This window comes from Panulirus ornatus, chromosome 67 (genome assembly GCF_036320965.1).
Source record: "Panulirus ornatus isolate Po-2019 chromosome 67, ASM3632096v1, whole genome shotgun sequence".
In the NCBI taxonomy this organism is placed as follows: Eukaryota; Metazoa; Arthropoda; class Malacostraca; order Decapoda; family Palinuridae; genus Panulirus; species Panulirus ornatus.
Window position 1 is genome coordinate 23,024,670 of NC_092290.1, and position 26,582 is coordinate 23,051,251.

The 26,582-nt window shown below is 46.5% G+C and overlaps 1 protein-coding gene across 5 annotated transcripts in view; it reads left to right on the top strand.

The window, feature by feature from the left end:
* Window positions 1–26,582, top strand: part of LOC139747176 (homeotic protein spalt-major-like) — a 499,197-nt gene that overhangs the window by 428,057 nt on the left and 44,558 nt on the right. The window contains exon 1 of one of the 5 annotated variants that reach the window (XM_071659150.1): window positions 4,363–5,120. The exons of the other annotated variants lie outside the window; for them this stretch is intronic. Within the exon in view, the coding sequence (XP_071515251.1) occupies window positions 4,934–5,120 (187 nt within the window). The 5' untranslated portion in view covers window positions 4,363–4,933. Of the gene's footprint in view, window positions 1–4,362; window positions 5,121–26,582 lie in introns of those variants that run through there. 5 annotated transcript variants of the gene reach the window in all.

A 26,582-nucleotide genomic window follows, 5' to 3' on the forward strand; every position in this document is an offset into this window, starting at 1 on the left:
GTGTCCGTCATTTCATTTGGTGTTAATCAATGTCACGTAAGTGACTGTCATGTTAGCTAGCGATATGTTCGGCCACTACTTTGCCTGCTATGGCTGCTTGCAAGTCATGTCTAATGGTGATGGTACAGACTGTCATCAGCTAAAGGCATGAGTAGTCTTTATCACGTCAGCCTATGATGTCATGTCAGCTGGTGGTACTATGGTGTAAGGTGTCAATGTTGCTGGGCACTGTCATGTCAGTAGAGGGCATTGAGAACACTGTCATGTCAGCTGGTGGCTTTGCAGGATACTTACGTGTCAGTAGGTGATGACATGTAACCCTATCATGTAAGGTTGTGATATGAGATACAGCCATGTCAGTTGTGGTGTTTTGCAGCCATAGTCATATCAACTGTGGTATGTGAAGGCCACGATCGTATGAGATGACGATGCTGTTGCGTCAGTTGGATTTGATGAACGACTTTATCATGTCAGTTGGTGGTGCTGTGGTACAGTATCATGTCAGCCGGTGATGTGGGTCATTTACGTCAGCTGGTGATGTGACACACCGTCATGTCAGCTGGCTGTATCGTGGAGAAGTGTTACGTCAATTGTGGGCGTTGTGGGTTACTATCATGTCAAGTGGCAGGTCAATGAGCCACTGTCAGTCTCAGCTGGTGGTTCCCTGGGGGACATGTCAGTTGGTGGTGCTGTGTGACATCGTCACGTCAAGAAATGTTGCGTGACAGTGTTTGTAACATCACATCTCAGTGTTGTGGCTACTGTTATGTGCACTGCTTCCTTTGTAACAGTCACGTCAGATAATGTTATGAAACAGGTCAGGTGAGGGTGTTACGAGTTACGTCAGATGACGGTGCTGAGGCCTACTGTCACATAAGGTGGTTGAGGTAGTAGGTCACAGTCGTGTTACACAGTCTGAAGTCCAACCAATTGTTACCATTAACACCTCAGATGTGTCCATAACCAGGACAATGTGAACACTGCTAAGTCAGGTGATGCCTCTGGATGTATGTGGATAATGCTATACTACGTGTATACATTACTGACTCATGTAAGCACAGTCAAGTCAGGAATAAACGACCCAATGACAGGTGCACGGGGTGAATGAGGTGCGACATGCATATACTGAACAGGTGTGAGCAAAACCAATTCAGGTACTGACGCTACCAGGTGAAGTATATATACACCATCATGACACTACCAAGCCAACTGGAGGAAGTTAAATGTTTGAAGTAACCTTAATTACCCTAGACGTAACCCTCACGAAGCTGGACGTAACCATGATTAGGCTAGATATAACCTACAGTGAGCCAGGTGTGGACACTACTAAGTTAATAGCCTTCAGCAGGTGTGTTGTCATCATGATAAACAGATATCTATCTCTCATGTGGTATGCTACACATGAGGCGGAGCCTCTGCCTCTACCATCCTCTCCCGTTCACCTCAATACTGGTTCTTAAGCTATTTCGTTTTCTACTCATCTATGTAACTCTGACTTGTACTGTTGCTCTTATTCTCTCATCGGCCACTTTGTTGTTACTGTCCTGCACCACATCATATCCACCTGCCTCTGACATTACTCGTCGCTCCATATCAACGTAACTCCTTATCATTCCCTCATCTTTGGCTCTATCCACACAATAATCACTTCCTAAGAAGTCTCTTATTACTGTCTACAGATGTCTTGTTGTTCTACAGATACACATAGCATTACCAAGCATCAGAGGGAACACAGTCACTCCCTCCAGCAACCCTGAGCCGACGGGCAATAAAAATCATTTCCATACGATTCCAATACGTCAACATCCATTCTACCGTCCGTGCTGAAGTCAGCCACCCAAACCCCGAAACTCCTGTAACCCGTCCCTCTATTCCTCAACCTCTGCCTCCCCCTCTTCAAAACAAGCACCTCACTTGCCCTTCGTATTACACCTTCTTGTACCACACACACACTCCAACATTCCTTCACCTGTGCCAGTAACTCTTTGTCGTCGCTGCATTTGATGTTATAGTGTATGGTCCAGTTATAACAACATCCCTAGTCTTTAATTCTACATCACTACATCACTACCTAAATACACCATTAGCCATAACACCTCCCTCCCTCCCCGACACCACCCTATCAGCGAAAATGCCAAGCAACATATATTTGTTATGAGGTGGGTATTCCACTCAACAGTATGAGGTTTGGCTCAAGTTATCAAGTCTCAATGGTCCACGGTACTACGAGTACTTCGAGTGTGTCTACAGTGAGCAAGGTGTGTGACGTGCATCGACTGAGTAAGGTGTGTGACGTGCGTCTACTGAGTAAGGTGTGTGACGTGCGTCTTCAGTGAGCAAGGTGTGTGACGTGCGTCTACTGTGAGTAAGGTGTGTAATTGGCGTCTTCAGTGAGTAAGGTGTGTGACGTGCGTCTACAGTGAGTAAGGTGTGTGACGGGCGTCTAGCGCAAGGATGGTCGAGTCTATTCCACACATAGGGAAGGTTCGGTTCACAGTATGGGAAGGGTCCACGGTGTAGCGGTGATGACCTTGCGATCCACTAGGATGTATAGATGGTCCAGTCGGGAGAGCGGTGGGGGGGGGGGGGGACCGTCCAGTCAGCTGTGTAGGGTCAATCCAGTTAGTTAACTTAGCCAATAATCAGGCGACAGTCCTACCGGAAGTGCGCCTGCAGCCCAGTCACCTTAGGTAATGGTGATAGTATGGAGAGGTGGCCAGCCAGTGTGGGCATTATCCACTCATAATGTGGAAGTGGTCTAATTAATGATTTACAGATGGTCCGCTTAACGGAGCAAGGATGGGTCAGAGAGCGGCGGGAAGACGGGACCAATCGATAGTGTAGGGACGGTGGAGTCAGTGGAGCGGAGATGGTCCAATTAGCAGTGTGGTAATGGCCCGAACGGTGGTTAGTAAGGAACTGATGCAGTCACTGCTGCCCTGATGGTCCAGCCGATGGTCTACTTGGTAGCATAAGGAAGTAGACGTCAAGTTAGTCAAATGAGATTCTGACTTGAACGTCTTACAGGTGTGAGGACCCCCCCTTACCTGGCTGATCGCACCATCCACACAGACCAGACCAAGACTGGTGGTGGCTGACTGAGCCATCTCCCTTTTTTTCCCCCCTCCAACCTGACGACCACCTGGTCGGAGGTGTGGGGATAAAAACGAGTGATCTACCAGGGAGAAGATGGCTCAGTCGACCACCACCAACCACTCCTGGGATGGTTGAGGCGGCACTGTTGTGAAGGTGCGGTCAGCCCAACTGGGACAGTCTGGTTTGTGTTCTAGTTAGAGTTGAGCTGATGACAGTCGACTCAGCAATAAGAAAAAACGTTCCGTCATTCAAAATCAGTGGCTCGCTGAAGAGACAGATGGTCCAGTCAATAGTTCCAGTGAGAAAAAAAAAAAGAATTGATTTACTGAATGACTCGCCGGGTGAATGGACCAGTCTGTGGCTCACTTATACGTTGGTCCGTTCACATGTATGGAACTTATCTAGTGAGCAGTGAATAAATGCCCCCGTCGTGGTCAGCAGTTGAAGCGGTGATCCAGTCAGTGACTGGGTATTGTTCAGTCACTGTTAATTGTAAGGTAAGATCAGGTTGTGGTGAAGGGATGATACAGTGAGAGGTGCGAGGATGATCTAGCCAATGGTGAAATGTTCGAGACAGTTTGAGAGGAAGATCCAGTCAGCGTACCAGGGTTGGTCCAGTCAGCGGGGAAAGGTTGGTCCAGTCAGCAGTGAAGGGGTAAAATCTACTAAAACGTAGAAGGGATGGTTCAGTCAATGATCAAATTATAGTTACGTAGAGAGACAAAGATTCATCACACCCGAAACATTTCGATCACATTATGGATGAGACAATAATGTTTGTTGATGGCGATCCCCATGGTGAGTGTGGCTGAGGCTCGCGGGAGGGCAGCCCACTGGTCGACGCAGCCCGCTCTTTGACGTCACACGCAGCTGCACGCCACAGCTACAATAAACAGATGCTGGACACAGGTGCAACGTGTTCAGCAGAGGTTGATATTGTAGTGTCCGCTGGTGTGATACCTTTAGCGCCATTCGACTCACTAGTGACAGGGAGCTGTCGCCGCGAGGCTCCGGAGTCGCGCATGTCCGGAGATGATCATATTAAGCCCCGCCTTTGTCTCCTCCTCCTCAGGAAGCCCTCCTTCCTCCCGCAACTCTGTCCAAGGAAGGCGGAGCCTTAACTTTGTTTGGGACATTTTTTGAGCGTGAGGATGTCCATAAGATTCTACAGAATATGATATTTGCCAAACAGGAGTAGCAGTGTATCATAGAGCGGGCTATATTTAATATCAAGCACCTCATACGAATGCAAGAGCTTTTATTTTAAGCTCACTCGAAGCTCCACCCCTTAGCCATGGCTCCTCCTCCCGCCATCTGATGCTCCTCCCCCTAGCAGCGTGAGTGCGGCGCGGTGGGTGGCTGTGCTGAGCGTGGCCGGGGGCGTTCAGAGCAGTGGGAACCCCGGCTGCGAACGGTGGTCCTGCTCTTGAACACCGCTAGTGTCGGCCAGTGTCGCGCCGCGGACCCTACACTAGGACAGCCTACCCACAGTCGCGCCGAATCTGGCGGGCGCGTGCTCTTCAGTGACAACCTGTGTTATGGAAATGGTGACAAGAGAAAGTGCGGATATATGGTGACGTTCGTGTGTGTGTCAGACTAGTGAAGGTGTTGTGGCTTGAGCGTGTTGCTCGTGTACTGTTGCACACTACCGCTGAGACTAGTAGACGACAGAATAAGTAAGTCTATGGTGGTGACGGCCAGTGTACTGTGAAGTGGGCGAGGCCGCCAGGGACAAAACCCGTTAGGTGTAAAGTGCCGATACCGAAGATGTTGGAATGCAGCAGGATGACCGCGCCAGCATCCCCGGCGAGTGCCTGAGAGTCGTCTCTTGAGGACGATGCCGAGTTCTGAAGGTGACGTGACGACGGCTCAGGTAGCGGAGGTGGAGCAGGTGGAGGCCACCACCAAACTAGAGACTGGGAGGATGGCGCAGGTCGCACCGGAGGTAGTCATCGGCAGATCACCGGCGAGAATCAACCCCAAGAGAAAGCCAGACAAATCAAAAATATTCAGAATACGGACAAGTAAGTTGTTGCCAGCGTTAACCAGGATACTGCCCCGTGGTCCAGCCCTGCTGCATCGCCAGTCTAATAAGATTTGGAAGGGAAATACTTGCTACACAGCTGCAGTAGACCCATGACATTTGTTAGCAGTTGTTGAGATAGTATTATATTTAACTGTCAAGCTGTTAGAATGAGTGTGTTTTTGCATCATATTAATTCTAGTATCCTAGTATGAGTGAGGGAGGGAGGTACACCCAACAGGTGCACGTCTCATTGCACACGCTGCCGTAGCTGCTGCTCCCTGTGCTGTGCGTCCGCTGTTCGTGACCATGTTTCCCTCTAGCGTTAGCCTAACCTACGCGTGGAAAATCCTAGCCGCGTTTTTCCGCTTCCTTACTTCCCCCGCTGAGCTCGCCGCGACCCCTCCGCTGGCTGGTGGTGATAAGCTGCCCCAACACCATCACGGATCATGTACACCGGCGGCGTCTCGTGTCTGTTATTATAGCTTGTGTGACACTCTGTAAACCCATAAATTATTCTCTGCTTTATCTGACTCTACAATACACAGAACACGATATACCTTACCTTATATATTAGGTGAATTATTTGATGAAATTAATTGTTCATATAGATAAATGATTATTGGTGTTCTTCACGTAAAATAATCAGGATTAAAATCGTTTCTGGTGATAACTCACATCACGTAAATTGTATGAAATTGCGTCAGTAAGAAGAAAAAGACGGACATAACGCGTTACGGCTCAGCACTGGCGGTGGCCTACATCTCCCTTGGTTACTTGTACAAACCCTCAGCCCACGGCAATAAATCTAGCGCCCACGTTGGGAGATCCTCCGCCCACCCACCGCCCTAATGCTGATGATTTTAATATAATTTGGGGGAGCTACCTGGAGCGGCCGACGCTGGGTCGCACGCTTTCCCTGGTTATAATTTGTATATCATGGCAGTAGTATTGATTAGTGCAGGCTTGCTATATTAATTGTGAGTGTGTGCTCTTCCCTGTCATTAATCATAAATAAATAAATAATATATATATATATATATATATATATATATATATATATATATATATATATATATATATATATATATATATATATATAATTGTGTGTGTTACCGGACTCCGCTTGCATGAGGTTACACCACAAGTGAAAAGACACCTTTAGCGAGGCTGTACGTCTTTGAATGCGGTCTCGTCAAATAAATTATCATTGTAAAGGAGTCCACATTTCCCTGCTACTATAATTAGCGCAGCCTAGGGCTGTAGAGGCCTAAATTAAGATGCACAGTTTGACAAAAACACTGTCTTAGAAAAGCTGTCTAGAGGTAATTATATATATATATATATATATATATATATATATTATTGTGTGGCCCTGTCAGAATTTTCCCCATCCAGTTTGTGGCATGTATGAATAAAACATGCACGCGGGATTTCATCTAACAAATCCCATTCATCCATAATCAGGTGTGGGGTTTGAAACTACTGGATTAAGAACCATAAGGGAAGAGGGGGGGGAAGTACCTATAGTCTCCTGAACTTTAGATTAAAGAATTAATCTTTAAAATTGTTGACGATGCGAAATCATTCTGAGGTTTGCATTTGTGTTGGAAAGTTTTCCTCGTCGCAATGATAACTTATCTGGCTTCCATCTGCCGATGTGACTTTCATTTACGGATCCTGTCTGTGTGCTGGTATTTATTTATGTATATATTTGCGACTTGCTCATCAACAACGGTGGATTAGTGTGTATGGCGACGCAATATGGTCTGTAGATCGTCCGAGAATTCTGAACTCTTGTCTCGTCACCTACTGGAGCACCCTCTCTTCCAGGGCGCCGCTCTGATGCCCGCATTATAGGATTTCGGTATGAGGTGGGGAACAGCCAAGGAGGCCGTCCACCATCCCTGGGTAATAACTTAGCTGCTAATAATCCATCAATTTCTGATTAATCGTCTGTGAATGAGCGACCTGTGTGTCATCTTGGCATGGATGGTGAGGATCTTGCGTGACGGGGCTCGAACACCGCGTTCCTGGTTGGCCGGCCGACTGGAGACAGTGGTGCCCTGGTTAGCGGGAAAACGCGGCGCCGACTCCCCACTCGCCTCCCTCGCTGCCAATTAACGCTTCCCAGTGACCCGCCAGGTCAACACGTGTCACTCGCGTGCCTCCCTTGACACGACATCCTGTAGCTCGTCGACCTGAGGACCGTGACCTGCAACAGTCTGTCCCACCACCTGCTGTAGCGACATGTAGCTTAATGAACCGCCTCCGGTGACATGACCGGCCCCGGTGACATGACCTATGTCTCCTCTCCCGCCGACATGACTGCAGCTCACTGCTCACAACTATCACTGTCATAACGAGAAGCTTCGCTGACGCCAACTGTAGTCTGCACCATGACCCGCGCCTCCTGCAGGTGTCTGACCTGACCTTAATAAATCAACTTTTACTCCTCCCTCACCTGCCCAGGATGGCTTTACCTACCCTCTGCTAACCCAGCCTGTAGCACCCTGACCTGTCTTCTCCGACGTGTTAAGACGTCTGGACTATTCCCTAGGGAAACGACCCGTACCTGGTGATTCACACTGACCCGCGCCAGTCAGGTGACAGTAACGGTAACCCTGACACAACCTGCAGTTCACAAGCCTACCCCAGCGGCCTGCAAACCACATGTGTCCATTTCCTTAGCGACCGACCGCCACTGTGGGTGCGTCGACCTGCAGGGATAACACATGCAGATTACTGGCCTGCCTCCGCTGGCGTGTTCCTCACTGACATGACGCGACCTGTAACTCGCTAACCTACTAGCACTGACCCAACGTCTGGGTGAAAGACCCCAGGCCTCTGACACGACCTGCACCGGCACATAGGCCTGCCTCCGCTAACAAAGCCTATAACAGGGTAACCTTCTCCCCCCCCCCCCCTGACGGGACCCTTAGAACCCTGACCTTCCTCGATGACACGACCTTTGACCCCAACACGCGCCCAGTCCGTCCTCAACAATCCATTACCCCCTCGTGGCCAACCACCCACGGAACACCTTTGTGTGGCCTATCTTGCCTTCCCTTGTGTGGCCATCCTCAACATCCTTTGTGAAGCCACCCACATCATCTTGTGTGGCCATCCACACACCCCTTGTGAGGCCATCCACACACCCCTTGTAGGCCATCCACACACCCCTTGTGAGGCCATCCACACACCCCTTGTGAGGCCATCCACGCACCCCTTGTGAGGCCATCCACACACCCCTTGTGAGGCCATCCACACACCCCTTGTGAAGCCATCCACGCACCCCTTGTGAGGCCATCCACGCACCCCTTGTGAGGCCATCCACACACCCCTTGTGAAGCCATCCACGCACCCCTTGTGAGGCCATCCACGCACCCCTTGTGAAGCCATCCACGCACCCCTTGTGAGGCCATCCACACACCCCCTGTGAAGCCATCCACGCACCCCTTGTGAGGCCATCCACGCACCCCTTGTGAGGCCATCCACACACCCCTTGTGAGGCCATCCACGCACCCCTTGTGAGGCCATCCACACACCCCTTGTGAGGCCATCCATACACCCCTTGTGAGGCCATCCACGCACCCCTTGTGAGGCCATCCACACACCTTGAGAAGCCATCCACGCACCCCTTGTGAGGCCATCTACACACCACTTGTCAGGTCATCCACACACTGTTTGTGTAACCATCCACACACCTACTGTGTGGTCATCCACACCTTCCACTTGTGTAGCCGCTATCGTTACCCAAAGAGCTGATACTACGCCGAATATCGCCCGCTCAACATCCACCTTGGCCATATCCACACGCCCACCTCACGAACTATTCCACTAATCAGGCCAGAAATCATAACATATCCAACACCCGTGTCATTACCAGGGAAATTCCACGTCCACACCATGGCCTCCGCCACCCGATTTGCTCCACTATCCCAACCTCCACACGACTATCCACGCTACCACATCACCATCATCATCCACACTATCTTTCACACTAACGTCAACAATGCCATCCACAACATCATCAACAGCAACGTCCACACCATCATCCACATTACCATCTTCACCATCATCCACATTATCATCCACATTACCATCCACACCATTATCCTCATTACCATCCACACCATCATCTACTTTACCATCTACACCATCATCCACATCACCCTTCACATTACCATACACACCATCATCCACATTACCATCCACACCATCATCCACATTACCATCCACACCATCATCCACATTACCGTCCACACCACCATTCACATCACCATCCACACTACCGTGTGCAGCATTATCCACAATACTGTCTACAGCTCTGTACACTCCCGACCCACACCAACATCCACACCTCACCTCACCATCCGCGCTACTCTCCACGTCATCCTCCGCGTTACTATCCACATCATTATCCATAGTCCCATCCACACTATAACCTCTACTACACCATCAACACTTCCATTAATGTATCTACACACTTCACCATCCACCCTTAGCCTACATCCATAGCACCGTCCCTCCAGCAAACCAACCTCCCCCCCCTCCCCCCTTGCCCGATCCCTACACACACACTCACTCACTCACACACACACATACACAAACATCCACATCCCCATTCACACTACCGATCACATCACTATCCACACCACGATCCCCTCCTGTATTGCCATCCTCGCCACTATCCACATCGCACCGGCACTAACACCATGGCTGATGGTCAAACGCCAGTTCACACCACCGGCCTTACCGTCACCCATACCACAACACCGCAGTGGCACTCACTGCACCACCCTCCTCTGTGTACTCTCATCACCACGCTACACCCCGTCCCACATCACAGAGCACACCGAAGCCCACCACGTCACTGGCCACATCTCCGGCGTGAACCATCATCATCCACGTTTCTACCAAACCGAACATGTAACACTGCGACCCACAGCCCAGCTTCCGCGGCCCACAGCCCAGCTTCCGCGGCCCACGGCCCAGGATACCGTGGCTCAACCCAGGCTATCGCGGCCCACAGTCCAGGTTGCTGAGTCCCACAGCCCAGGCTGCCGCGGCCCACAGCCCAGGCTGCCGCGGCCCACAGCCCAGGCTGCTATGGAATGACCCTTTGGTGTACATTATTACCCACATTGCCGCCCACACTAATGGCCACAATGAAGAGACCTTGTAGTGCGCGACATTACCACTTACGCCAGCGGCCACATCAGACTGGCCCTATGGTACAAATTACCACCCACACGATTACGCGTCCCACCATCCGTGACTCCGCCCACACCTCAACCACCGCCGTAACCCACACCCTCATCCAACCCAACGCCCGCACCGCCGCCCTACGCAGAGCGCCCCCACCTTCACCAGTGGCCACCCTAAACACCACCACCCAGGCGGGCTTGGCTCTGCGCACGGTCATCCGAGCGACCCACCGACAGGAGCATCAGACAGACCGGAGACCGGAAGGAGCCGCAGCCGGGCTGTTGGTGGGTCTTAACAGATCTTTAGTCTTGGGCGGGAGACGCAGAGGACCGGGGGCGGGGGATGGAGCTACGGACGAAGGCGCACCTCAGCCACACCCGCCTGAGGACAGACGACACTAGATTTGTTGTCTTTCAATTGGCGTTGTTAGTGGAACATTATGTGCTGGATGGTTCACGCCCGGGAAGGTCGCAGTCTGCCTTCCTGAAGAGGGACGGTGTCTCCGGTAGGGGAGGGGGGAGACTGTGGTGGGAAGCACTCCTTCTGGTGGACGGAACTACTAGTAGTAAAAAAAAAAAAAAAAAAAAAAAAGACTCCTCTTGGTGGAGAGTACCGCCTATGGTAGAAATTGCACCTTTTGGTGAAGAGAATTGCTTGAGTTGGAGAGGGGAGGACTGCGCTAATGACAGAGAAGTGGTACTTTGCTGGGAGGACGGCACCAAGCAGGAGAGAGTAGACCTCTGTAGGGGAGCAGAGAACTTCTGAGAAGGCGCTGTGTACCTGTGATGGGGTGAAGTATGATGAAGGTGGGGAAGATAACGATCATGCCGGGGATTAGTGTGTCTGTCGGAAAGTTCTGTGCTGAGGCAAATGATGAACAGAGGACCTACCGTGGCAAAGAAAACTTTCCTTTTTTTATATATATATAATTCGCCGTAGCGAGGCGTTGCCAGGAGTTGACGACTGGGACCTTATAAGCTTTTCCCTCTGTTCTTTCCCTTGGAAAGTAAATACAGTACAGATGGGGGAGGGTTTCCAGGCCCCAGCTCCTCTACGTCGCCTTCTACGACAAGTGGGTGGTATCCTTTTTCCCAATCCTTGGTGATAAAGGAAAGGTAATTTACATCAAATAAATATTTGAAACATCGTTGGAAACGTATGTGCGTCAAGGATCATCTTGAGTGGGTGAGAGGCAACAGTTGGGGAAGAGGAATAAGATTGGTACTGTGGACGGAGACTGTGGAGTTTACGCACCAATAGTGAGGGAAGCCCAACACCGGTCCAGCATATGAGACTTGACCGATAATGACGTTCAAGTGTGTCTTCCAGTGATGGGCGAGGAGCAGGTGTGTGTGTGTGTGTGTGTGTGTGTGTGTGTGTGTGTGTGTGTGTGTGTGTGTGGATAATCCCAGTCCATCCCTGGCCCTTGTCCGCGACAGCTCGTTCTCGGGGTGCCAATAGTAGCACATATCAGGTGTGTGTGTGTGTGTGTGTGTGTGTGTGTGTGTGTGTGTTCATACAGGTGGATGCGTGTGTGTGTTGTGTATGATCTGTGCGAGGAGCAGGAGGCGCGTTTACTCCACAGGGGTAATACACCCTCCTCTGCTGGCTTCATTTGTACCGCTCGTGGGGGAGAGGAACATCGCTCTAACCAAACACGTCATTTTATCAAAAGAAGAAATTAGGCTAAAACAACAATGTGTTTCTCTGGTCTGGTATACGTCTAGCCGGGGATAGAAAGGTTAGCAGTGTCGGGGATAGAAAGGTTACCATCCAAACACGAAGGAATGCCTTACATACATACGTACGTTTACACGTACACACCTACACGCAGACATGTAATAATTCATAAACGCACATTATAAACACATGTGTAGACCAACGAACGTATACATACATATATACGTGCCGCGCGTGGTGTAGTAGTCAGCGTTACTTACTATACGAGTCAGTACGGGCCCGCCCCGGGTCAGGCCAGCAAGGGGTCGAAAACTGGCCGCGGCAATCAGCGTACATCCAACCCAGCTGTTCATCCTCCCCTCTGGGTTAGTCGATAAATGGGTACATGGATTAGGTTAAGAGAGGGGTATGTGTATATTAACACACACATGTAAAGACGTGCGACGCTTAACATACAAGACGAGGCAACACTACTGTAAAATAACCACATATAGTAATTACACACACACACACACACACACACACACACACACACACACACACACACACACACACCTGTACATATGCCAAGGGCGTGTTTATCAGAACTTTGTACAAGTTCGTTTGCAAGTAATTAACTATTTGTAACTACCTGTTTGTACAGTATGGGGAGACATTTCTACACTCAGCAGGTCTAATCTCTTGACCTTCCTTTACCTGTGACGAAATTCTTCCCTTGAAAAGCGCAAGAGAGTAGCGCTCACCGCAGACAAATGCAAGAGTTAAGAGTAGAGTTCTGCGAGTTACATGTTGTCGAGTGTTATGTGTAAGACTGTGTGTGTGTGTGTGTGTGTGTGTGTGTGTGTGTGTGTGTGTGTGGAATGAATGCCAGCGACCAACGTCCAGCGCAGAGATAACACAACAACCTGAGCCAACGACGAGATCTTGACAGCCACAGTCGCGCTGGCTCATTGCGCCGCCGTTACAAACCCTCTCTACACCCAGGCGGGTAGTGCCTCCCAAGTTGATGGCTGCGTACCACACACTACCTGTGTGTGTGTGTGTGTGTGTGTGTGTGTGTGTGTGTGTGTTTACCACTTTGTACACTCATCACGGAATCGTTAAAAGAAATCAGATCAAAAAAGAAACCACGCGAGTGTACAGACCCAAGCCGTTCCTCGACTCAGCTCGTTGTTGTATGGATGCAAGAGAAAGAATGACATAACACCCTTACCTCGGTGATCTAGGAGCTCCTACAACTAAAGAGACTGCGCTACAGTCAGTAGCAGGGACAGGACGAACTGCTGTGAAGCGAAGTTCTCTGACGAGACTGTACTGTGCTGTACTCGCGGTGTAACCTCCTGCAGGCGGAGCACTGAACGATATATATATATATATATATATATATATATATATATATATATATATATATATATATATATATATATATATATATAAATATATATATATATATATATATATATATATATATATATATATATATATATATATATATATATATATATATATGTATATATATAAAGTGGATGGTACGCACTTGACCTACTGGCTGGGGTTGGTAGATTTCCTAGCTGTACGTTGTGTCCAAACGTACGAGGAGCGCAGGACCAAGATTTACACCAGCTGTATCTCTCGTGAGTGCCAGACTTGTAATTGTGATATTAACCCTAAGTGAGTCCGGCGGGACGAGGGTAGTGCGGGGGTCTGGCTGACGATGGGGCAAGATCAGTCATGTACGCCCACACGACCTGGAGAGGGTGTCTCATGGTCGAAATGCAAGACTAACAGTGAAATCGTCTCTGAATTCTTTGATTGTACTCCATACATTTCTTCCCCAAGACCGTGAGGGATCAGATGATTATGGTGGTTCCTAAGGAACTATATTTCTCCCTCACTTGTTTCTCGTTCTGAAATTCGTCATAAGAATTAAAAAAAAAAATCTCATCTGTGGAAGACAACAATCAGACATCAGTCAAGTCCCTCAATGATGTGCCTGAAAATAACGTGTGGTCTGTAGAGCAGATGGTTTTCATCTCCTCTGTACATGAAAGCATGAACAAATACAATTTCTGACAGATCGCTATACACGAAAATATTACATGGTGAAGAGAAAATCTAAAATATATCGGAATTCATAATGCGGATGGTTTAGCCTCCCAACGTGAACAACAGAGTAACTAAGCCACCTGCAAATAAAATATGGTAGGCTGGATCCTGCGAACACTGAAAAAAGATAAGACAATATCTATGAACGCATCTCAAAGCACGCATTACTCTTGAGATCATTGTCTTCCACGAACATACCTTATCATGCTAATAAATATAAGAATATCATTCACGGTCTACACTGATTCTCAAAAATTAGAGTCACTGGGAATGATTGAGATTATGCAGAACTTGTTTCCCTGCAGAACTGACGGTAAACATATGTTATGGTCTGCATGGGACATACTGGTAGACGTCACCAGCAAATCAAATATCGAAGTTAAGGAAGACTGCTTGTTCCCCTCGGGGCCCGACACTGGCCTCCTCCCTACGTGCAGATAGTAGAAACATTATGAACCACTTAGTGTAGGGTATCTATATCTCGCTTGACAGATGTATACAACGCGCATTTGATCAGCCGGGTTATAGTGGATGTGTAGATCTGAGAACTGAGGCCTCAAACAGCCTGGACTAACCACACAATAGCTGTGTACTGTACCAATCCATGGCGAAAGGTGTACCAAGGACTATAATATTATCATGAAGATTATACGATTACATCAATCATTGTACGAACTGGGTGACCAGTTCTCATAACTACAACACCAGAGCGGGATTTTGTTGTCGGGCGGTCTCATGTGTATACGTGAGGCTCTGTCTATCTTCCATGTTATCTTGAATCCTTGGCAAACTCTCCGTTCGATTAGTCGGGTGTTTTTACAGACTTTCATACGAGTGATTTGTCTCGCTTTTGGAAATGGCCAGCGTTTGCTGATATACGGGTGGGGTGGGGTCCTCTCTCTCTCTCACCAGCTCGGACTAAAGGGCAAGACTTACTATTTACCTCTTGTTCAACAAACAACCAAGTTGTGCCTTAAACTTATATATACAACATACCCATGAATGCGTCGTAATCATGTGTGTGTGTGTGTGTGTGTGTGTGTGTGTGTGTGTGTGTGTGTGTGTGTGTGTGTGTGTGTCAGTGAGTTCGTGGAACGCAATGTGAACATATGTTGAACTAAAAGCAAATGGTGAAGTCTGGCTCTGAGTCGTGAGTTTCGTTACATCCTCCTCCGAGACTGGACAGAGTGAGGTGCTACCCGCTCCTACAGTGAACCACTACAAGTTGTGGCAGGCGTTCCGAATGATATCTCGGAAACTTTCATAATTAAAAGAAACTTTAAATTGTGTTTGAAATGTGCTGAAAATTCGTTGCCTCTCATACATCCATTATTTGTGCTCCTAATTTCACTTTCGGCCGATCAAATGATCATTAGTAGTGGATTCCATTATACAAGAGACAAAAGTTTTGGATTCTCATAAGTTAATGATAGGGTGTAATGCATACATCCTCGGCTCAACATGTCTTAAGTAACCTATTCACCAAGAATATAATATATTAATCAAAATCTCTTCTCTCTCTCTCTCTCTCTCTCTCTCTCTCTCTCTCTCTCTCTCTCTCTCTCTCTCTCTCCTTCCTTCCTTCCCCCTGGCATTCGAGCATTAGCGTCGTGATCCATAAAAAGAAATGAGTCACACACGGGAGAAACCAGTCATCACCACCACCCTGGTTTCAACAATCCGTCCAGGTATCACGTGTAGAATCTGCCGTTGTTTGTAAATGCCAGTTACTGGACGATTCAGTCCTATCCCGCGTCTCTGAACCTTTGAAAAAACAAAATAATAACGTCACAGTCCCCGCCAGTCTGCCTCCCTATACTACGCTCATCCAGCCAAAGTTTTACAAACAGTGTGTTGTGATCCGTGGCGCATGGGGGGAATAATTATGAATACATAACACCTCGTCCTGAATACCAGGGATGTGTACTTGTGTACACTTGTGCTGTGTAACTGTGATGTGTACTTGGGCTGTGTACCTGGTCTATGTACTTGTGCTGTGCATCTGGTCTATGTACTTGTGCTGTGTACTCGGGATGTCTAGTGTATTTGTGCTGTGTACCCGGTCTGTGTACTTGTGCTGTGTACCCGGGATGTCTACTTATGTATTTGTGCTGTTTACCCGGGATGTCTACTTGTGTACTTGTGCTGTGTACCAGGTCTGCGTACTTGTGCTGCGTACCCAGTCTGTGTACTTGTGCTGCGTACCCAGTCTGTGTACTTGTGCTGTGTACCCGATCTGTGTACTTGTGCACTTGCGCTGTGTACCCGATCTGTGTACTTGTGTTGTGTACCCGGTCTGTGTACTTGTGTACTTGTGCTGTGTACGCGGTCTGTGTACTTGTGTACTTTTGCTGTGTACTTGTGTACTTGTGCTGTGTACCCGGTCTGTGTACGTGTGCTGTGTACCCAGTCTGTGTACTTGTGCTGTGTACTTGTGTACTTGTGCTGTATATTCGCTCCAGAGTTTCGTTTTGTGGTCTGTTCCCGCTAGTCGTCAGCCCCCGCTGCTCTTGTTATGATTAGGAATCCATTTGTATCATGTAAACCCTCTCGCTCCACTTCTACATGTTAATCCTCTGGCTCCACTTCTACATGTTAATCCTCTCGATATCATGAATAATGAACGCTTATCCAAGAGGGTTTTTCCACATGGACATCTTTTCCAAGCGCCCTTCTTCCCTTCCTCTTATCAATTCGTCTACAAGTCAGCTTCTAGAAATCCAGATAAGTTATTTATTCGCCCACGCAATAGAATTTTAGGTAAAGAGTTTATCCTATACGTCACCTGCTGTTGTCTGGTCCTGTGGCCTCTCGTGTAATACAAACCTAAATTCATAGCGCATCATTTTCTCATCTGACGATGATTTATCTTCGCGGAGCCAAACGTTTCATTATAGTCCCGCTCATATCACGAAGAGACTATTTGAATAGTTGACAGTGAATTAACATTTCGGCTCAGCCAGGGGATGTATTACGTGCTTACATATCTTCTGTGTTGCAAACCTCCAGGTCATCACTTCAATCCAGTTAACATAACCAAATTCTTCAGCTCCTAAAACACGTCCCCCCTAAACAACAGTCAAAAAAGGGGGATATTAACAGCTTTATCACTAAGTCCGTCGCCCTTACTGCTTCATGTTTCTAGATCTTATTTTTCTATTGAGTATGGCTACCTTTGTATCGTGGGCATCGTACGCCTTAGGTGAATATAGACGAATACGAAGGAATTCAAACAGCAACAGACCATTGGGCGCTTTTAAGGGTGTTTCTGAGATAGGAAAACAGCAGAAACTCACAGACTAGTGTGATAAAAGATAGAAGACATACAGATAAGAAAATAATTCATAAGTTATCTGTGACTAAGGAAGCATAAATAATGCAAGCTGTGAACTTGAAGCGATGTATTTATCAACTCTATTGTTAAACGTATCTACAGTATTGCTTTCAACCGCTCTAAACGGCAAATCGTTCCATATGGTAACAATTCACTTGAAAAAAAAAATACTTCGCCCATGATTTTGCATCCATTACTACCACTATAATGAGACGAATTAAGTCCTAAGTAACTTGAAGGATCAAGATTATCGCACCTTTGATCGTTTTGAATACTTGTATTAGACCACCTCTTAACCTTCTCTTTTCTAGAGTAATTAGATTCAAGTGGTTTAATCTGCTCTCTAGTAGGATTTGTTTCTCAGTCCGGGAATCATCTTGTTAGCTCGACGATGTACCCTCTCCATTCCGTCAATATTTCCTTCACTAGGTTAGGTTAGGTTAGGTTAGGGTAGGTTAGGTTAGGTTAGGTTAGGTTAGGTTAGGTTAGGTACGGTGACCAAAACTGATCTCAGTTTTCAAGATGAACCAATGAACTGTAAACGGTAAGGAAGATTTCTTATCTATGAATCCATGAATTTTGTTCGCTCTTTTCACTGTTGTGTACTGCTTCCTTGGTCTCAAGTCAACAGAGATTATTACGCCCTGGTCTTTTTCTCCTTATTCATCTTTGCATTTCAGCAGAATTCATTTTGTAACTTGCTTTTTCGTTTTTACTAACGATCTGTAAAACTTTGTACTTATCGACATTAAAATTTGTTGGCCACCTACGAGGCCAGTCCGTCAATTCATGTCAGTATGAAGCTGTCGACGTTCAACTTCATTTGTAGAATTATTTCTCAGTTTTGTATCATCAGCGAATTTTGATATCTCGCAACAGAGTCCAATCTCAAACTTACTGATACATATGTGAAAGAGAACCGGTCCCAAAACTGATCCTTGTGGCACACCACTTGTCACGTCTAACCACTCTGAGGCTTGACCATTACTAACAACCCTTTGTTTACGGCCAGTCAGCCAATTTCCTATCGTTTGAAGTACAACCCATCATTGCCGTGTGACTTAATTTTTGCTAATGGCCTTTGATGTGGAACCTTTTTTTTTCTTTTTTTTTTCTTGAAAATCTAGATAGACAATATCAACTGCTCTACTTTCGTTAATTATGTTGATTTTATCATGAACGAAATCAAGCATATGTTTCACATAAGCGACTACTTCGAACACTCCGCTGAGAATCGTTTATTAAGTGGTGATCCTGTAAATGGTTTACAATCTCCCTCGAATGATGGTTTCCATAAGTTTTCCAACTACAGACAAACAAATAAGACGATGATTTACGAGTAGTAACTTATTACCTTTTCTGAACATCGGTGTTACAATGGCAACAAACTTCCACTCATCTGGAACTTTTCCTGTTGCAAGTGACTTATTGAAAAGGCCAATCAAGGTCTTAACTATCTCATTTTTCGCCTCTCTCATTGATCTCGGGTCAAAAATTATCACGACCTGCCGTTTTATTCATCTTCATTCTTTTCATTGGCGAAAGTATGTCTTCGGTTTTTATGTCAACTTATTGAAGGACGTTCCCCTTAGAATTATTGCCGAAAGACCTAAATACAGATACCTTGACTTCTCAAATAATGTAGGTTACGGGCCTCCGACAGTAGGTGGCAATACCGCGAGGGAAAAGTTCCCTCTGGCAAAGCAGTATTGTCCTCAACGAGCTAAATGGAGTGAAGCCTCGAAGCTGCAGGAGGAACCACATGAAAGGGGCCCTGGACAATTATATATATATATATATATATATATATATATATATATATATATATATTTCTTTCTTTTTCTTTCAAACTATTCGCCATTTCCCGCGTTAGCGAGGTAGCGTTAAGAACAGAAGACTGGGCCTTGGAGGGAATATCCTCACCTGGCCCCCTTCTCTGTTCCTTGTTTTGGAAAATTAAAAAAAAAAAAGAGAGGGGAAGATTTCCAGCCCCCCGCTCCCTCCCCTTTTAGTCGCCTTCTACGACACGCAGGGAATACGTGGGAAGTATTCTTTCTCCCCTATCCCAAGGGATATATATATATATATATATATATATATATATATATATATATATATATATCATAGAGAACGAGATGAATCATGATTCACGGTTTCATCACATATCAATGAGTCAGTTTCAAAATGATTTCTGATACATATCAAAATATGTTCGAAAAAATATCTTCGCAATGACACTTTCTTCTGGCCCTGGTGTGTACACTTTCCTCTGGCCTTGGTATGTACACTTTCCTCTGGCCCTGGTATGTACACTTTCCTCTGGCCCTGGTAAGTACACTTTCCTCTGGCTCAGGTGTATACACTTTCCTCTGGCCCGAGTGTGTACACTTTCCTCTGGCCCGAGTGTGTACACATTCCTCTGGCCCTGGTGTGTACACTTTCCTCTGGCCCTGGTATGTACACTTTCCTCTGGCTCAGGTGTGAACACTTTCCTCTGGCCCAGGTGTGTACACTTTCCTCTGGCCCTGGTGTGTACACTTTCCTCTGGCCCAGGTGTGTACACTTTCCTCTGGCCCTGATGTGTACACTTTCCTCTGGCCCTGGTGTGTACACTTTCCTCTGGCCCTGGTGTGTACACTTTCCTCTGGCCCTGGTATGTACACTTTCCTCTGGCTCAGGTGTGAACACTTTCCTCTGGCCCAGGTGTGAACACTTTCCTCTGGCCCTGGTATGTACACTTTCCTCTGGCCCTGGTGTGTACACTTTCCTCTGGCCCAGGTGTGTACACTTTCCTCTGGCCCTGGTGTGTACACTTTCCTCTGGCCCAGGTGTGAACACTTTCCTCTGGCCCAGGTGTGTACACTTTCCTCTGGCCCTGGTGTGTACACTTTCCTCTGGCCCTGGTAAGTACACTTTCCTCTGGCTCAGGTGTATACACTTTCCTCTGGCCCGAGTGTGAACACTTTCCTCTGGCCCGAGTGTGTACACATTCCTCTGGCCCTGATGTGTACACTTTCCTCTGGCCTTGGTATGTACACTTTCCTCTGGCCCAGGTGTGTACACTTTCCTCTGGTCCTGGTGTACACTTTTCTCTAGCCCAGGTGTATACACGTTCCTCTGGCCCAGGTGTATACATTTTCCTCTGGCCCAGGTGTGTACACTTTCCTCTGGCCCGGGTGTGTACACTTTCCTCTGGCCCGGGTGTGTACACTTTCCTCTGGCCCGGGTGTGTACACTTTCCTCTGGCCCTGGTATGTACACTTTCCTCTGGCCCGGGTGTGTACACTTTCCTCTGGCCCGGGTGAGTACACTTTCCTCTGGCCCTGATGTGTACACTTTCCTCTGGCCCTGGTATGTACACTTTCCTCTGGCCCAGGTGTGTACACTTTCCTCTGGCCCGGGTGTATACACTTTCCTCTGGCCCGAGTGTGTACACATTCCTCTGGCCCTGATGTGTACACTTTCCTCTGGCCCTGGTATGTACACTTTCCTCTGGCACAGGTGTGTACACTTTCCTCTGGCCCTGGTATGTACACTTTCCTCTGGCCCGGGTGTGTACACTTTCCTCTGGCCCAGGTGTGTACACTTTCCTCTGGCCCAGGTGTGTACACTTTGGACGTTGGATGATTCCACCGTGGCAGAACAGGCCTTAACCATGAGCTTCAGCTGACTGGAGTGATGAGATGGTGACCTCTGTACCGCGAACTGATTTGCCTCCACAACAATTGGAATTGAACGTACATTAGAAACACAGCTTCAGATACTTCATCAGCTTATCTCTCAAGGATTCTTATCCTCATCATCAACATTATCGTTATCAATATAAGCAGCAGTTGTAGTACCATCATTTTCATCCTTATTCTATTATCAATGTCGTTATAATAATTATCATTCAATATTTATCATCTCATTATCATCATTAACATAATTATAATTGCCATTATGATAATATTTTTAATTATTCTTATTATCATCCTATCATTATTATCATTATCATCATTATTATCATTATGATTAGTATTATTATCCTTATGATTACGGTTATCATCATCATAATTCCGTTATCATTATTCTATTATCAAAGTGATAGATTACAATTAAATCATCAATGGTTAGTTTTACGTCATTAATCGTCCTGATCATGAAAGTTAACGTCGTTCGTAATTTTCTTCGTCGTTTTAACGTAATTTCCCATTACCGCTGTTGCTAAAGGTATCGTAATATTCTGCTGGTCTTAGTAATAACATACTACTACTACTTCTACAACTACTACTACTACTACTTCTACTACTACAACTACTACTACTCCTACTACTTCTACTTCTACTATTACTACTACTACTACTGCTATGATGCCTGAACTGCTGGCAATTCTTTATTATCAAAACATGTTTCCAAAATATTCCCTTTGGACGGCTGTTGAATTCTCAAGGTTAGAGCGCACACTGAGGCATCTAAGACATTACAGATACTTTCATATCGCTCTCGTAAGAGTGACACTGTCTGGAACCATTTCTAATGAAGACTTTGAGCACCATCCTCTGCGCGAGATGGTCACACTCATTCCCTCTCTTCGTGTTCCATTGATTTGTAATTTTTTATGGCAATGAATTTTTTTTCATGTAGCTACGAAGGGTTTTGGGCCCACAGTGAGGAAGGCTTTATGATCAAGGTTAAGCTTCATGTCAGTTCTCCCCCACTGTGTGCTCGAAGCCTGAGACGATGTAAACCCCTAGTGTTATATACTGACCTCTTTCCCGACACCCAGTATTATGATTTCGTACAGGGAAAGAAAAATTGTTATACCATGGAAATCATCATTTCTTTCTCCTCTGAATTCTGTAACGTATAATTCAGTCACTATCCCTCACATTTGAATACACAGATACCATCGAGTTGAATACTTCTGGATAAGTTATCATGTTTTTCCATTATCCTTTCGAGTTATTGTTCAATGAGAATGGATGGTCTAGAGGCATATCCCAGATCAAGCATAAAGACTGATACAGACTACACATAATCTACACAAATCCATAAGATTTATTCATCATACGTATTATACATAACGTGTTTTCAAACATTTTTTTTTCTGACGCATTGTAATATATTCAATGCACGAAGTAACTTCGTTATATGCTAACGCAATCTGACGGTGTAACACCAGCACTTCACCGTTAAACGGTAAATATTTTGCGAGAAGTTCCTGGAAAGTTGGCTTTTACGTAAAGATATTATTCATGACCCGGTCTATGGCTGGCCTCGCCTCCCGCGGCGAGTGGAGGACCAGAAAAGATAAGACAGTATCTGGCAGGAGAGGCTCAGCGACTGGTGGCCTGGCACCTGTCTACCTCCCGTTATATTCTATGTAATCTAAAATTTCCTTGAACGCTTACGTCCTGCATAACCTCGAATGATAATAATCCACATATTCCTTGAAACGTATTTCCATCTCATTTGCTTCAAGCGAAACTCGAAGAAATAGACGTAACGACATCAGTTATTAAGAGTGGTAGTAGTTATAGTAGTTGTGGTTGCAGTAAAAGTAGCAGTTCTGGCTGTTTTGGTAGCGTAAGAAGACACAGTAGCGGATGTAGCGGTAGACGCGTTCCCAGTTCTTTATTTGAAGATAGAAAACGAGAAATCAAGCCAAAACGTTCTGAAAATTCATTACGTTCAACTTGATCAAAGGTTCTCACAGAAATGATGCTTTTCCTCACAGCACAAAACTTCTAAATACGAAACAGTAAGAAGAGGACACAGACCTTCCGTGCTGTGTATGTAAAGAAAATGCTTTGTGGACGAAAAGCTGGTTGGTGGCTTGGTTAAGCTACAGTGAAGAGCACAGGGAGAAGTGCGAAGAAAAGGCTGACACGAGAATTGGGTCAGGTCAGACAGTGGGTTGGTCGGTTCCTCTGCCAGGGTCATTACGACCATCAGCATCAATCAACATCCGTCTGCCGAAAACTCTTCGACACACTCCTCCGGTAGTGTTCCTGATCATTCCAAGTCCACATATAGTCCTCATTACGTATGTGGCCCTCAGAGATGGCGAGCGTATGTGCCCACTACACATAGTGTACCTGAAGTGAGCTGAACACCTGATGTGAGCTGAACACTTGATGTGACATCGCTACACTCATGGTCTTCGATGTTTAGCTTTACATCGTTCGTTAACGGCGAATCGGTCGGTATTATATTAAACACGAAAGTGTTTTTTTTTTCTCTAAATATAACGCCTCTTATCATGTCACTGCTCGTAGATTTCTACAAGTCTCTTCCTCCTTCACTTGTGACAAAGTCTGCAGTCATGGAGAGTAGCTCCCGCAGAGGTCCACATCTTCCTCTCTCTGACCTGCGGTAACTTATCGTGGTATAAATCTCTGAGTACAAACAATGTTTGCCCCAACTTTAACACTTCGTTTCCATTGTTTACACCAGCGCCCGATCCCAAGTTGGCAACGCTCTCAAGAAATATTCATAATCAACCTTCAAGAACAGTTGAAATATTCCATAACCCAACCCACAGCTCGCGTTGGTCACTGACGCTGTTCTGGCCTTCCTGAAGAAGGCGTGAGTAATTACTGCCGAGAGAAGAGCGTAAGTCAGCTCTCCGCCGTAAGTCGATATATGACGCACAGCTTTTGAAAGTATACGTAAAGTGACACCTAATAGTAGCTTGAATTGGGACCACAAAGCTATTTCGCGGGCTTCTGCTCAGAACCTCGGCGTAGACGCACCAATGTATAGACGTGATTGTAAACTGTGAAAGCCTCATGTTATATATATATATATATATATATATATATATATATATATATATATATATATATATATATATATATATATATATATATATACGAATAATTTGGAGAGGATGAACAAAGAACGAATGACTATAGGGATGTACGTATCAGAAGTAGATGTACGGAAAGAAGGAAGAAGTCTTCGGGTTATCAAGAGGAAGAGATGCAAACATTAGATACCATTAAATAGAGCGATATGGTATATGAGGGGCGACGTACAGTATAGAGCTATATGGTATAAGGGGGTAAACGTACAGTCAATGAGTTGCTCCAGGGCATATGAAACCGTCAAGGTTAACCAGGTAGTAGTCTGAGGGTCTTAACCGTGGACAGAGGGCTTTGGCTGAGGCAAATTACACATGATAGCGAGAGAGGATGTGTGCAAATGAAGCCATTTTTCCTTTGTTCCTGACTACCTTGTTAAGGCGGAAAAATAAGTAATCTAACTTTGTGTTTGTGTATATATATATATATATATATATATATATATATATATATATATATATATATATATATATATGGTAACGGTAGTTATATTAATGGTGGTGGTGGCAGTGAGGGTAATGTCAATAATGAAGGTGTTAATGTGTGTTGCTGTAGAGGTCGATCGCCGGTAATGATGGCCGGAGGTTGCAGTGGAAGAGGGTCGGGTGGTGGCCGCTGGAGGCCGGAGGTTGTAGTGGAGGTGGCCGCTGGAGGCCGGAGGTTGTAGTGGAGGAAGGTTGGGAGGTGGCCGCTGGAGGCCGGAGGTTGTAGTGGAGGTGGCCGCTGGAAGCCGGAGGTTGTAGTGGAGGAAGGTTGGGAGGTGGCCGCTGGAGGCCGGAGGTTGTAGTGGAGGAAGGTTGGGAGGTGGCCGCTGGGGGTCGGAGGTTGTAGTGGAGGAGGGTTGGGAGGTGGCCGCTGGGGGTCGGAGGTTGTAGTGGAGGAAGGTTGGGAGGTGGCCGCTGGGGGTCGGAGGTTGTAGTGGAGGAGGGTCGGGTGGTGGCCGCTGGAGGCCGGAGGTTGCGCAATCATGAGTGGTCAACCCTGGAATGTCCTCCGCCGGAAAACAACCAATTTTATCTTTCTACTTAGGCCTAGACCTGAGGGGAGGGGTGCCTCCTGCTGCAGGTACTCCCGCGTCGGGAAAGCCGCGTCCCCGACCTCCTACAGGTGACTTGGTTCGCCTAATGAAGAGATGAATCATGTTCCTGATGCATGATAATCAACATCTTTTAACACCGTATATTACTGTATACACCACAGCGATACGTCAGCGGACTTTCAGGATATGAGGATGTGCTTACGTGCCACAGACGTGGTTTGGTGCCGTTGATTTACGACCGTATGTTTTCTCTCTCATTCACACACACACACACACACACACACACACACACACACACACACAAAGAATGAAAGAAGAAATGATCTACGTAAAACAACACAGATAAATATAAAAAAAAAACTATGTTGGCAGATAATGTTCAAGAAATTTGAGCCCCAAGAGTGTAAACTTCCCCTCCCACTACAGCGCCAATGGATGACTTCAGTTCCACATCATCATCATCATCATCATCATCATGAAGTGATCGAGGATCAGTCATGAACAAGACCTTCGGCGTTACAATGTGCCTGGATCCCGCTCACGCCCCAGCATCGGTGGTGAACTCTGTCATCCTTTTGCGCTACCGCCTACAGGATCTGAGCATGGGGTGCACAATAGATTTGCCGGGTTTACCGGCACAGATCAAACCAATTCCGAGATGGTGGTTAAGGTCATGCCTGTGTGTGTTTCGTATCTCATTCTTATCCAGGTGTTAACATACCGTCGTAAGGGTTAACACATACACCGTCGGCTGAGTGCATGAGAGATAACACACAGTAGGTGATGGGGTACATCATTTGTAACACACACATTCAGGATGTAACACACTCGCCCTTAATCATGACTGACGGACACTACTTGTCATACAAACTACAGTCAACAGCCACTGGTTAAACAATCTCAGTTGTAGATAAAAGACATTAACTTGCATGGAATATTTGGGTAATCATAAAATCATTTCCAAACAAAGTTTTATTCCCGGAAATAATATTTACTATGATTGTAATAGTGTTGGGCCAGCGCTTCCGCGGTATGAATGATGGATCGCCTGTTGGTAATCTGTTGGGGTGGGGAGCGTGGGGGGGAGTGAGTGGTGGTCTGTGGGGGAACCTACCAACCCGAGCCCCATCCAGTCATCTGGCGACACTGCTAGAAATAAGCCTGCACGCACCGCTGTTTGTGTGTGTGCGTATACACACACACACACACACACACACAATATATATATATGTATATGAGCAGGTA